At 42.0% G+C, this 13,326-nt stretch overlaps 1 protein-coding gene across 6 annotated transcripts in view; it reads left to right on the forward strand.

Moving 5' to 3' along the window:
* LOC121736613 (SEC23-interacting protein) overlaps nucleotides 1–13,326 on the forward strand; it is a 72,821-nt gene that overhangs the window by 56,584 nt on the left and 2,911 nt on the right. For 3 of the 6 annotated variants that reach the window (XM_042127923.1, XM_042127925.1, XM_042127928.1), the window contains 15 exons: nucleotides 295–424; nucleotides 758–872; nucleotides 1,367–1,442; nucleotides 1,881–2,018; nucleotides 2,711–2,731; nucleotides 2,940–3,071; nucleotides 3,689–3,839; nucleotides 4,693–4,778; nucleotides 5,138–5,296; nucleotides 5,752–5,901; nucleotides 6,294–6,414; nucleotides 6,724–6,832; nucleotides 7,773–7,858; nucleotides 8,974–9,098; nucleotides 12,770–12,844. In XM_042127923.1, coding sequence (XP_041983857.1) covers nucleotides 295–424; nucleotides 758–872; nucleotides 1,367–1,442; nucleotides 1,881–2,018; nucleotides 2,711–2,731; nucleotides 2,940–3,071; nucleotides 3,689–3,839; nucleotides 4,693–4,778; nucleotides 5,138–5,296; nucleotides 5,752–5,901; nucleotides 6,294–6,414; nucleotides 6,724–6,832; nucleotides 7,773–7,858; nucleotides 8,974–9,098; nucleotides 12,770–12,844 — 1,674 coding nt within the window. The remainder of the gene's footprint in view (nucleotides 1–294; nucleotides 425–757; nucleotides 873–1,366; nucleotides 1,443–1,880; nucleotides 2,019–2,710; nucleotides 2,732–2,939; nucleotides 3,072–3,688; nucleotides 3,840–4,692; nucleotides 4,779–5,137; nucleotides 5,297–5,751; nucleotides 5,902–6,293; nucleotides 6,415–6,723; nucleotides 6,833–7,772; nucleotides 7,859–8,973; nucleotides 9,099–12,769; nucleotides 12,845–13,326) is intronic. The other 3 variants (XM_042127926.1, XM_042127924.1, XM_042127927.1) reach the window with 3 other exon arrangements.

The raw sequence follows: 13,326 nt of genomic DNA on the forward strand, positions 1-13,326 counted from the left end.
AGTTTAATGATATTCTATTTAAGATAGTAGTATGACACAAGCCAGAACTGAACACTTAGTTTTTTTTTTATCTAGACAAGAAAGGACTTTATCGTAGAACGATAATGCTGTTCTTATAGCCCCGTACAAGTACAATACAAATTAATTATTAGTTCGGGTGTATATTTCATAATTTGAGGTTCATTTCACAACATTATATATTTTCGAGATAGATAAATATTAACTTTTAAAAACATGATATTATCATAATTAAGTCGCACTTCCTATGCAATATCTTCATATGACATCTTTCAGAACCGTACATCGGCAGAGTACTCCCCGGTGAAGTATCACTGGTTCTACCAGGTGGACAGCGAGGACAAGTCCAACTGGCGAGGGTTCTCAGTCGCCGACTCCGCCGCACTGGAGAATGCTTATAACAGTCGTAAGTTATTCTATGTTAAAAACAAGAAAATTGTAGAGTGTTTGGGTCGTGTTATAAATAGCTTTTAGTGCTAAAACAATGAGCATATTTGATATTTCATTTCCTCTAGGGAAAAACCAGAGTTACACAAAACGCCGCCTGGTGGACTAGTCTTGTCAAAAATGTTGATAAGAATTTTCTAGCACTAACCTACCACTTGCCAGATAATATAGGACCGGAAAGCGCGTTGGAAGCCTGCTTACTTAGATTGAGATCAAGATCAAACTACAAGAGCCGACTTTTTAATTTTTTAAATTACATTTATGCTAATAATGGTTACTATTATTATTGTAGCGGATCTCACTGCCAGCACGACCGTGCCGACGGACGGGGGTCGGTACGACGTGAACGTGGTCGGCCGTCTGCGTACCGCTGTCTACTGGCAGGACACGCCCACCAATGTTATAAGGTACGAAACACGTCCATAGTAATAATAACTCCCGCACCGGCTTCGGTGACGCTGGCTGGATTAATTGAAGCCAGGCCAGTTACGCAGGAGTAATTTTATAGTGCCCAGGTGTGTGCGCAGTATACAATAGCACTCTCTTTTCCTTTACTCTCATAACCGACTAACAAGATAAAGCTTGTTTATTTTCTTTCGTAAGTAACCAGGCCAGTTACGCAGGAGTAATTTTATAGTGCCCAGGTGTGTGCGCAGTACACAATAGCACTCTCTTTTCCTTTACTCTCATAACCGACTAACAGTATAAAGCTTATTTATTTTCTTTCGTAAGTCCAGATAAACTAAACTAAAGCAACACTACGCGGCAGCGACGCTATGCTTAATGCGACACGAATCGTCAATTCTATGAAACATGAAATGAAGTGTCGCGTCGCGTCGCTGCCGCATAGTTTCGCGTAATGCGGTCTCACCTTAAAGCTTATCATTTCACTTTTTTACAGATGCAGTTGGTTCTACAAAGGCACGACGGACGGGCGGTACGTGCCGTACTCTGAAGAAGTTTCGGAGCTCCTGGAGGTTAGTACACAGCTAATATCTTACAAAAGTATATTTAGACAGTCATCAAAAACAATAAAATAAATTCAATGTCTTTATGTTTTACATATCACTCGCACTTGCCTTTAATTACAGGAAAATAAACATTTCTCCCTTACTTGAGTTCTATCATGAGTAGTTGTCGGACATACGTAATTTAGTCATGTTACGTCAAACCCATCCAACAGATGACTACATTGATGTTACATAACTTAGGTCTGCCATCTGCCTATGAATCAGCTTATCTGATGGAATATAAAAGGATTTATAGGCACGTGGTGGACCTACGCATTTTGTCGGGTTATGACAAAACCCATCCGAAAGATGATTACGGCATTTACGCGACATAACCCGTCCAAATAGCGTAAGTCTGTCACCGCATACGAACCAATTCCCTGATGGATCCCCCTCATCGTGCAGGACGAGTACCGACACGGCGTCCGCACGGGCGAGTGGCACCGGCGGCTGCTGCTGCCGGACGGCGCGGTTGTGGTGATGCACGGCCCCACCGTCATGGTGCACTTCCACAGCGCCGCGCAGGACCTTGCCGCCGCCGCCGTAAGTAAACCCTTAAGACTTCAGCCTTTTGCGGGCAGCGGCGCGGGAAGCCGTCTAGTACACCGCGCGCCGCTGACTTCGAGGCCAGTTCCATACAAAATCTATACATTGGAACGCGCCGCTTCCGCGCTGCCGACGCCACCTCCCCTCTGCTTGCTGATTTCGTGTCCGTGGCCTAAATTAATCCGGTCACAAGGCACGTTGAAATTCGTTCATTGTCTATTAGGGCATTCTTTCTGTCATGCGTGTCTTCGCCCGCGCCGATCTGGTCCGCATGCAAGTTGACCGCATCCTATCATTTCATATGCTTTTCCTGTCATGCGGGCAACACGCGCATGACTGATATATGGACCAGATCCCCGTATGGGTGACAAAACGCATGACAGAAAAAGTCCTTACTAGATATCTAGTACTCAGATTTGGGCAAGGGTGATAAAGGCAAGACAGGTCATTGTGCGAATTTGTACGTGCTTTGCGATTGCGATTATGTGCGTATGGCGTGCATGTATACGCATACATGCACGCCATACGCACGCAAAATTGCAGTCGCATAAGCATGCGTTATCTATGCTGCATAATTTGGAGCAGCGACTAATAAGGTGGTTGATATTATGGTTTATGCGTCATTACTCAACGATTGTTATTTAACCTAATAATATTAGGAAATTCAAATTATATTTCTTTATCTTTAGCAGGCCTTACCGTACTCTGAGGTAAATGATACATTTATATTTCCTTAAATCTAGTTATTTTCTTTTTTATTTGCTTACTTGACATAATTAAAATTTAAAGGGCTAAAATGTCGCCCACAAGCTTGCGCATCGAACAAGAAGTATTTGACCTTATTTTCAATTTTATTAGCCCATACCCATCCTAAAAAAAGTTGCTTACAAAGTTATCACTTCGAAAACCGTTCCATAGAACCAATCTCTCGGCAAACCAGTATACCGGAACCCACCGAAACAAGTCCGTTTCGCAGAAGACCAATGCCACCGGATAGACCATCTGGTGTTGATGGTCCACGGAGCCGGAGAACTTAAACAGCATCCGAGAGTTAGTCTGTAGTTGTAGTTAATGTATGGTTCTCATTTGACAGCCAGTGTATATACATTTTGAGTCTTAAAGGGCCCATTCACGTCAGGACTGCACGGCAGTCCTGCATTGAATGGGCCTCACTGATTGGTTCACACTAGGTGTTACCGGCCGGAAACACCGGCCCTTTAAGGGTTCCATAATTCTCTATGGTTTATATTTGACAGCTAGTCTTATGTCGATTTTGTGGGTGGTTTTAGTCTATGCCAGTCTCTGTAGTTAAATAAATATATTTAGTACTTAGATACTTATATAGATTTAGAAGTAGTCATACAGAGAGATTATTACATGCATACTTTCATCAATTATTACTTTTCGTTCGCTTTTCTATATTTTAGTAGTTAAGTAAACGTAAAAACAAAACGCTGTCCAAATGTGGTTAGGCTGACCCCACATTAGGCGTTAGATCTTAAAAGCATTGCGCTGAGCGAGGTCACGTCAATGAAGCGATTCTATTGGTTCTCAAAAACACATTCCTCGCAACACATCTCTGGTGGAAACGCAGCCTTACGCTCCTATATAAAACTCATGTTCACTCCACTGAGAATGTTTGTGTTGATTATTCATTATCTGCTCAGCAATCAGCAGTCCGCACGTGGGTGGTGCGACGAGGCTCCGACGAGGCCGACATAGACGAGACGGAGCCGGCCGACGTCGACCACCTGCTGTTCCTGTGCCACGGCGTCGGCTCCGCCTGCGACATGCGCTTCCGGCCCGTCGAGAAAGTGGGTGAGTGTCCGACAAGGCCGACATAGACGAAACGGAGCCGTCGACGTCGACCACCTGCTGTTCCTGTGCCACGGCGTCGGCTCCGCCTGCGACATGCGCTTCCGGCCCGTCGAGAAAGTGGGTGAGTGTCCGACGAGGCCGACATAGACGAAACGCAGCCGTCGACGTCGACCACCTGCTGTTCCTGTGCCACGGCGTCGGCTTCGCCTGCGACATGCGCTTCCGGCCCGTCGAGAAAGTGGGTGAGTGTCCGACGAGGCCGACATAGACGAAACGGAGCCGTCGACGTCGACCACATGCTGTTCCTGTACCACGGCGTCGGCTCCGCCTGCTTATGATATTAATGCTATTTTCTATTAATTTCATTAACATGCTAATTTTGATGTCACAGCATGCTAATACTTAGCATTATTGCTTTGCTATTTGCTAAAAACGCGGCATCCTGAATTATCGGTTCGCATCGTACCGCTCGCGTCGTGTATTATTTCGCATCGACTGAAAACTAGCAATTTATTAACAGTTAGCACCGCGGTGCGAAACAGCGCGCACGTGATTTTTATCATGATCGCAGACTGTTGCTGCGCACGATAATATTAGCAATCGTATTTTTTAGCAAGTACGATTAATTTAATTATTGCTAATAGGCATTTAACAATTAATTATTATTGCTAATGCTATTTTTACCAACACTAATATATGCATATTATGACAGTGACATTTTTTGCACGATATCAATAACTACAAAAGACACATGAAATGTTAAAAAATTGCCTAGATAATGTCTTGGAGCCCTTCGTGCGCCTTATTTATTTGTTTTTTTTTTTCTATAATGACGGATTTCAATTTATTCCAGTGGACGACTTCAGGGCGACTAGCCTGCAGCTGATCCAGTCCCATTACAAGAACTCGTACGAGAGCGGCACCGTCGGCAGGATCGAAGTAAGTTTGCGTGCGTGCATGTATACGTACAAACTGCGTGTACGTGTGCGTACAAACGGCATATTATCGTGTGTAAAAATATTTGCGTTTGTCTTGTACGTCTGTGTGTGTTTTTTAATTCCACCAAATTATGTATAAGCCCATGGCAGACCGCCATGGGCTTATAAATTAATTTATCTGGTAGTAGTACGTCATATAACTCATAAAATGTGATAGACAAAAATATATAAAGTTTTATTTTTTCACATTTTCATACAGTTTTGTTGTCAGAATAAAAATATTGATAAAAAAAAATGTTTTGCTTTATCGTTCTCTATTTAAAAATCTGCGTATGCTCTACATCGCCCCTGCGTCCCCAGGTGCTGCCGATCTCGTGGCACTGGCGGCTGCACTCGGGCGAGACGGGCGTGGACCGGCGGCTGGCGGCGGTGACGCTAGACAGCATCCCGCGCCTGCGCGCCTTCACCAACGACACCATACTCGATGTGCTGTTCTACACCAGCCCCGTCTACTGTCAGGTAGGACTTAGGAGCGAGAAATATAATATATAGAATATAAGCATAGAAGTTGTTGCGCTACCGATCCGACGTTTTCGACGTAACGCTGAAAGTGCTTCGAAACTCATACCCTTTAATTTACTTCACATGGAATGCCACCTACAGTTCTTGTATGTTATGTTATAAAAAAAGTGCACAAATCCTAAACTTGTATTATGTTATTTACTTGACTTGTGAATGTGATGAAAGAGACATGTAAGAATGTGCTGAAACTTGAACCACTTAAATATCCAGTTACTGTTAAAAACAGAAACAAAATATAGCTAGGGCAACGAAAATTGTATGACACTCGAGTATGACAACCAACTAAAAGTACGCCAATTTTTGGGACACAATTTTCTTCCATAGTATGATTAGTGATGTATTCCGATGTCTATAAGCGATATTAATCGTAAGTCACATTTATTTATTGACAGACGATAGTGGACACGGTGTGCGGCGAGCTGAACCGCATCTACGCGCTGTTCCGCGCCCGCAACCCGCGCTTCCGCGGCGGCGTGTCGCTCGGCGGACACTCGCTCGGCAGCGTCATACTCTACGACCTGCTGTGCCATCAGACGGAGAAGGTAAAACATAAATTGAGAAAAAGAACTTGTCATTTCCGAGCAGTGAGCTGATGATGAAAAAAAATACAGCGACCTAAATTCAGCATCCTATGTTGAGCATGCTGAATTCATCAACAGATTAAATTAAGCACCTGAAATTTACCATCCTAAATAAGCATGCTGAGCTCTGTATACTAAATTCCGGATCCTATATTCAGCATCCTAGATTTAGTATGCTAAATTCAATTCAGGATCCTAAATTCAGCACCTTCAATTTGGGTTGCTAAATTTAGCGTGGTAAATTTAGGATTCCAAAAATCTGGATGCTAAACTGGATCCCTCATTTAGCATCCATAATTCAGCATCCTAAATCCAGCATCTAAATTGTTGAACTTAATCTCCGGGTTTTCCAGCCGCAGGAGTGTCCGAGCAAGCGGTACGTGTCGGGCGCGGCGGGCACCGGCCAGCCCACCGTGCGCTACCCCGCGCTAGACTTCAGCCCCGACGCGCTGTATGCCCTTGGCAGTCCCATCGGTAAGTCGAGCATAAATGAGAGGGTTTTTTGTCGAATAAAAAAAGGAGCAGGTTCTTTGTTAATATATTTTGTATAATGGATATATTTTTAAAGTTCTTGACTTATGTCAGACGTTTGACAAAAAAAGGCCCGTCGTCGCCCGACCGGTAGATTTCTGCCTGGGTTAAATTTATGGTGCATGCACCTGCATGGTGTTAAATTCTTAATCAGTTTTTCAAGCTGAACCCGACTCACGTGAAGCCACATGAAGTCTTTACCACATCGGTAACAGTCACTTTATTTATGGCACAAAATGTTTATGTTCGTAGCGATATTCGAGTGTATTCGCGGAGTGGACGTCCTGGGACAGGACTTCAAACTGCCCACCTGCAAGAACTTCTTCAACATCTTCCATCCCTACGACCCTATAGCTTACAGGTGATTATCAAATTACTTTGTGATTATAGTTTTTATTATTCGTAGTGTTTATCATAAAGTTAATATACCTAGCGGAATAGAGAAACAAAGGCCTGAGCAAGAGAGATGTCACTATCAGTAACACTGCGTGGTAAAAAGAGACGTGTGATACATGACAGCAGCACTCTTTTTTTGACGTCCAGTCGGCACGTGCCGCACGTTGACAATTTAATCTCATACAAAATCATGTTCAATCATGCTTGTGGAAGTGTATACGTACATATATTTTTACACACAGATGAAACCAATTTCGGTTTCGTTTGACAGCTCGAGACTGTTGCTCTATTCCGCTAGGTATATTAACTTTATGGTGTTTATGTTGCTGTGTCTTTCTCTCAAGTGGTTCTCCCAAAGTGTCAAACAAAGACAGCAGCATAAAGCATTGTATTACTGCAAAACCTTTCGGTAAATATTCCTGCTGCTATCTGTATCTTCCAAGTGGCTCCTCTAACGTATTAAGCAAAGATGGCAACAACTTGATATGTCACAGTCCTCACTTAATAATCGCTTAATCGGAGCGTACGGAGCGGATTTGTTGCTTTGTATTGTTTTCAATAGACTGCGTGCACTGGAACGTCATTTCTGCGCCTGACAAATTATTATGACGACGCTCCGTCCGCTCCGTCCGCGCCGTATGCTCCGATTTAAGGCCCGTACCACTAAACTGCTTTGAGACTCATACAATCGAACGAGAATGCCGCGTCCTACTCAAACGAACGTGAAACGACGTTCGTTAGAGCAGGACGCGGCATTCTCGTCCGATTGCTTGAGTTTCAAAACAGTTTCATCAGAGACCAGCCATACATATATATTTATTACTCTATGGTTTCATGGTGCAAGGCCTGATCCGGTTGACGCGCAGCTTTAGTGTAATACTTTAAACATGCCCTAAACGTTTCAGAATAGAACCAATGATAAACCCGGTGCTGCGTGACGTGAAGCCACTGCTCATCCCCCACCACAAGGGTAGGAAGAGGATGCATCTCGGTGAGTACGTTTTGTGAGAATTATCAGAGAAGTTGATTCCTAGGCAGATGGGGGACCTATGTAGTTTGGTCGCATAACGTCAAACCCAGCCGATAGATCACGACTAACATTGAATTGACATAATTCGACCAAATGGCGTTGGTCCAATTTCCTCGATGGTACATATTAATACATACTATTAACATATTATTAATGTTACGATATAATATTAAATATTATGATGCTTGGTATGATAGTGAGTCTAAATAATAACTACGTGTAAGCACATACAATTATTACGTGTGTACGTCCTCGTAATCTATATGTACGTGAAAGAAAAACTTTGTATCCCTTTTGACGAAAAATGGTTAAACGTAGGTGAATGAAATTTTGCACAGTTATAGTTTATATGGTGAAGGAGTGCATCGAGCTAATATTATTTGAAATTGTTTTTATCATACATTTTTTTAACAAATAAAACATTACACACACTACTAGACGCACTCAAGAAGATGACAGAGTTTTGAGTGACAAACCTATACATACGAATTATACTCTTTTATTTATGGTTGAAGTCTGTTGACAACAAGTTGACAAATTGAAAATGGATTATAGTTTTTTTTATTGAGTCTTAGATACTATTAGACAATGCTTACACGGCCAGTCTGAGATCAGCTGGGTCCCAGAGACGAGAGTTGAAAAAAATATATGATAAAGTCAATATTATTTTACAAAATGTAGGTAGTAGCCCTAATGTCCTTGGTACTAAGGTCGAATTTCGACCATTCGGCGATCTCTAGTAATCAATAAAATTAAAAAAAAACCTCATACGTATCTACTAAGTTTCAAAGTTTTATTTTAAACTGATTAAATTATACAAAATATCAAACATAGTATTTTAAGTGTGCTAATTAAATATTCATACATTATTCATAAGTCATAACACACCCGAAAAACATAGATTTGATTGTAACTTCTGAAGAAATTAAGACATAACTTCTTCACACAGTTTTTCTAACGGGACTAGTTTTAAAAAAGGTGATAGGAGTAGTTTTAGACGTGACGCTAAAAAACACGTGTATTACGACATAAACCCTACTTTGAATAAAAAAAAATATTTTTTAATAAAAATACAGAGCTAAAGGACACGATGGCTCGCGTGGGCGCCGACATCAAGCAACGCGTGATAGAGACCATCAAGAGCACTTGGTCCTCGGTGTGGAAGACCGCGCCGCCGCCCACCGACCACCAGCTGGAGAAGGTGAGTTGTGCAGTGCCGGTTTTAGGACTATAAAATGTCGCTCTGGGCGATTTTTTTTCGGCGCCCAGGGTGCTGGTAGTGTTGAAAAAATTGTCGGCCCTTTTGTTTGCCTTCAGCGCCCCTTTTTATACGTCGCCCTAGGCGGTCGCCCAGCATCGCTAACGCCGCTACTGGTTGTGTTTGTGCTGCCAAAATGTGTGCCACGATGTGTATATGATCTATTACACTGTTAAAATGCCTGTACACAAATTCGGCCATTGAATTTATAGGTCATTGGCTCTCACAGCCGCAGGAATTATCGTCTTCCTATTCATATGTGTATGTAGGAGGACAATATTTCGTTACATGAGTAAGTAAACGAATTAATTTGGTCCGTGTTTAAGAGGCAGAGAAGCAAAACCTCAAACCAAATGGGCCGTTTACATTCAGTCACTGCCGCTGCTATTCGCGCTGCCGCGGCCGGCAATATTGCCCTGAATAGGGAGGGCGGGGTTGAAAGTGCCCGGGGTAAGTTGTGCCGATGCAAATAGCTAAAAAACAGAAAGAGATAGCTGTATGGTCGTATTGCGTCCGAGGCTCTGGCAATCTACCGCATGCGCGGCGGCCATTTCAGTTGCGCCCGAGACGCGGACCTAACGGCTGTGTGTGTTATGATCCTGCAGCACCACGTGAGTAAATATTTTTCCGTTCATACTTTTTGGTCTCAAGTCAGTATTTTTGGTGCTATGGTTATGGGATTTTTGCTCATGTTTTTGTAATTTATCGAAAAATATTAATAAATGCAATTTAAACACTTTGTACAAATCGTTTTTTTTGCATATGATAAAATGTCAATGTCATTGAAACGGGGTAAAAAGTGCCTTACGATTGGGGTCTTTTGTGCCGCGGCACAACCAGCCCCCAGTTAACTTTTACTAAGTTTTATTGTTTTGTTTCATAGGATGAGAACATACAAGAGAAAAACACAAAGGGGAACTACTTCCCAGGATCTTCTACAAAGGGCGGCAGATGCGGTAATTAAGGAAGGGCGCAAATTAAAAACCGTTGCGCGGGAATTAGAAATTTGTCATACGACGCTACAACGGTATGTCAAGAAAATAAAAAGCGGAGTCACTCCTACGTTTGGATATAAACCAAGACTGATTTTCAATGAGGAACAAGAGACGTTAATGACGTCGTATATCCGAAAAAGCGCATCTATCTACTTCGGGCTTTTGCCTGAAGAAGTTAGACAACTTGCATACCAGTGTGCGACGAAATTTGGTGTCCAAAACATTCCACCTTCTTGGGCTAAAAATGGTCAGGCTGGTAAGGATTGGTTGACAAATTTTTTGAAAAGAAACGCAACACTTTCGATAAGAACACCGGAAGCAACGAGTGCAGGACGCGCGACCTCCTTCAACAGACCTAACGTTAACCAATTTTTTGAGAAACTTGGTGATCAAATAACAAAGTACAATCTCACGCCTTCACGTATATGGAATTTGGACGAGACTGGAGTTCAAACTGTGCTGAAACCAAAGAAAATAGTGGCTGAAAAAGGATTAAAGCAGGTAGGAGCTATTGTATCAGCAGAACGTGGCACGCTAGTCACAGTTGAGTTGGCAGTAAATGCCTTGGGAAACACAGTTCCACCAATGTTTGTATTCCCTCGTCTAAAATATAAAGATTTGTTTATTCGTGATGGCCCACCTGAATGTATTGGTGCTGGTAATCGCTCAGGTTGGATGACAAGCACAGAATTTCTGATTTTTATGGATCACTTCATAAAACATACTAAGCCTAGTCCTGAAGAGCCAGTTCTTTTACTCCTAGATAATCATTCATCCCATGTGGATATCGATGTGATTGAAAAAGCCAAAGAAAATTCAGTAATATTACTATCATTCCCACCACATTGCACCCACCGCCTCCAACCACTTGATGTTGGAATTAATGGTCCCTTCAAATCATACTGCTCTAAAGCTCAAAGCAACTGGCTTCGAACTAATCCTGGGAAGACTATGTCAATCTACGAAATACCAGGCATAGTAAAATACGCTTTCCCGTTGGCAGCAACACCCACCAATATTTCTAACGCGTTTAAAAAGGCTGGTATTTGGCCCTATGACTCTACAGTTTTTACTGAGGAAGACTTTGCACCGTCTTACGTCACCGATCGCCCTATGCCAGATAATCAACCCTCACCAGTTATGCATAATTTGCCTGGCCTCTCAAGCATTCCAGAAAGGACCCCTGACGATCTCCATGAATCAACTAATCCGGTTCGCAGTGTTGAGTCTAGTCCATCAATAATTCAGCCTGATTATCAGCAACACCAGTGCAGCAGTATTGACTGTATAAATGAGCCCGGTCCATCAGGTATTCAGCAATCAATCAATATTGACTGTACGAATGAGCCCGGTCCATCAGGTTATCAGCAACTAGCGACACGCTCGTACAGTCCAGACCTTATCCCTCGCTCACATTCTCAAGCAGCTGATCGCATCACTTCTGAAATGGGAGGTAATGATCCAACAATATTTTCTCCGGAGCTAGTTAGACCGTTACCTAAAGCACCTCCCCGATTATTTGGAGTTAATACACGACGTAAAAGAAAGTCAGCTGTTCTAACTGATACTCCGGAAAAAAATCTTCTAGCAGAAGAACAGGCTAATAAAAAAAAGAAGGAAAGTAAAACTACAGAGAAGAACAAAGGGAAAGGAAAAGGTACTAAAGGAAGAAAACAAAAAAAGACGAAGGCCAAAAACCCTGCTAGAAGGAAAGTTCTACAAGAGAGTGATAAAAGTACTGATGAAGAGAATATTACAGAATGGTTCTGCATCCTATGCTGTGACTCTTACTCCAACTCTGCGCCTGGAGAAAAATGGATTGAATGCAGCGTATGCAAGAATTGGGCTCATTTGCAATGTGTAGATGATGAAGAAAGAATAACATTTGTTTGTCCTAATTGTTATTCTGATCAGTCGTCTGAAGACTAAGTTTTGTTTTTGATTTTTTGTTATTTTTTTTTTCAAATATGAGACTGATTGATAGTTTAATAATTACCTAGCTGAAGTCTGAGTTACATTAGGTATTGGGAGAACATTTGAGTAATCCCAGTACCAACTATAGTTTGTAAACAGTTATTTTTCATAACACTCTCTAATAGATCTCATTTATATTAAAACGATTAAGTAAAATATTAATGTTAAAGATTTTTTTTGTATCTGATAGACAGAAGAGTCATTTGTTATTTTTTTCTGATTTTTAGTAGAAAAGCTACTCAAATTTATAAAAAATGTTGATGTTTTATAAATTTAATTTAAAATAAAAATAAATCAATAAAATGGTACGGTTTTTTTTTTCTAAAATTCATTTTAATCCCTGTAAATGGCCGAGTAATAAGAATGGCACAACTGACCCCAGCTGAGGCACAACTTGCCCCAGCGAGGGGTCAGTAGTGCCCTACGACCACTGTCTAAAAATATGATTTTCTATATAAGACTGTTCAAAAAGCACTAAAAGTGGATATTAACCTAAAATCTATATTAAATTTCACCTAAGATTGACTAGAGCTGTTAGCCCTAGAATTTAAGTTACGCGATTTATCTTGGGATTTGTCAAAATCGGCACTTCCAACCCCGCCCTCCCCGTCGCATAGAATATACTAAAACACAATTGTATTTCAGGTAGTTGAAGAAGAGTTGGAGAAGGAACAGCTAACCGAGGAACCCAAGGAAGACAAGAGTTGCGACGTCCAGCAGGTGAGTGATACGTACAAGTTTTTAAAGGACATGGCGGTTTAGAAACTGACATGTTATGACGACATCTATTGATGAATTTTTTTCGCTTGTTCTATGACGCTTGCTACGTAGAGAAAGTCATAGAAACTTGCTATTGATTGTCCTCTACAAACCACTGTGTCAGTACGGTCACGGCCTGAAATCCGGAGGGGGGGGGGGGGGGGTCACGAATACGAATATGGTAATAGGCACGAGATCTGTGTCAAAATAAAAGACATACACAGACAATACATAGACACATGTTTTTTTAAGCTATTGCATTGCAGGCTTTGAGCGTGGCGACCGTATCAAGAAATTCCATAACGAAAATAAACCTAGCACCCCCCAATCTCACTCACTTATCTATGCCGGTCATTGCGGCATTGCCGTACGTCGTCTAACGTCGTTTCAGTACGGCAGACTCCGGCAGGGTGCTTGTGTGCTTGCGACTAGACGCATGCGAA

Source organism: Aricia agestis, chromosome 19 (genome assembly GCF_905147365.1).
Source record: "Aricia agestis chromosome 19, ilAriAges1.1, whole genome shotgun sequence".
NCBI classification, from domain to species: Eukaryota; Metazoa; Arthropoda; class Insecta; order Lepidoptera; family Lycaenidae; genus Aricia; species Aricia agestis.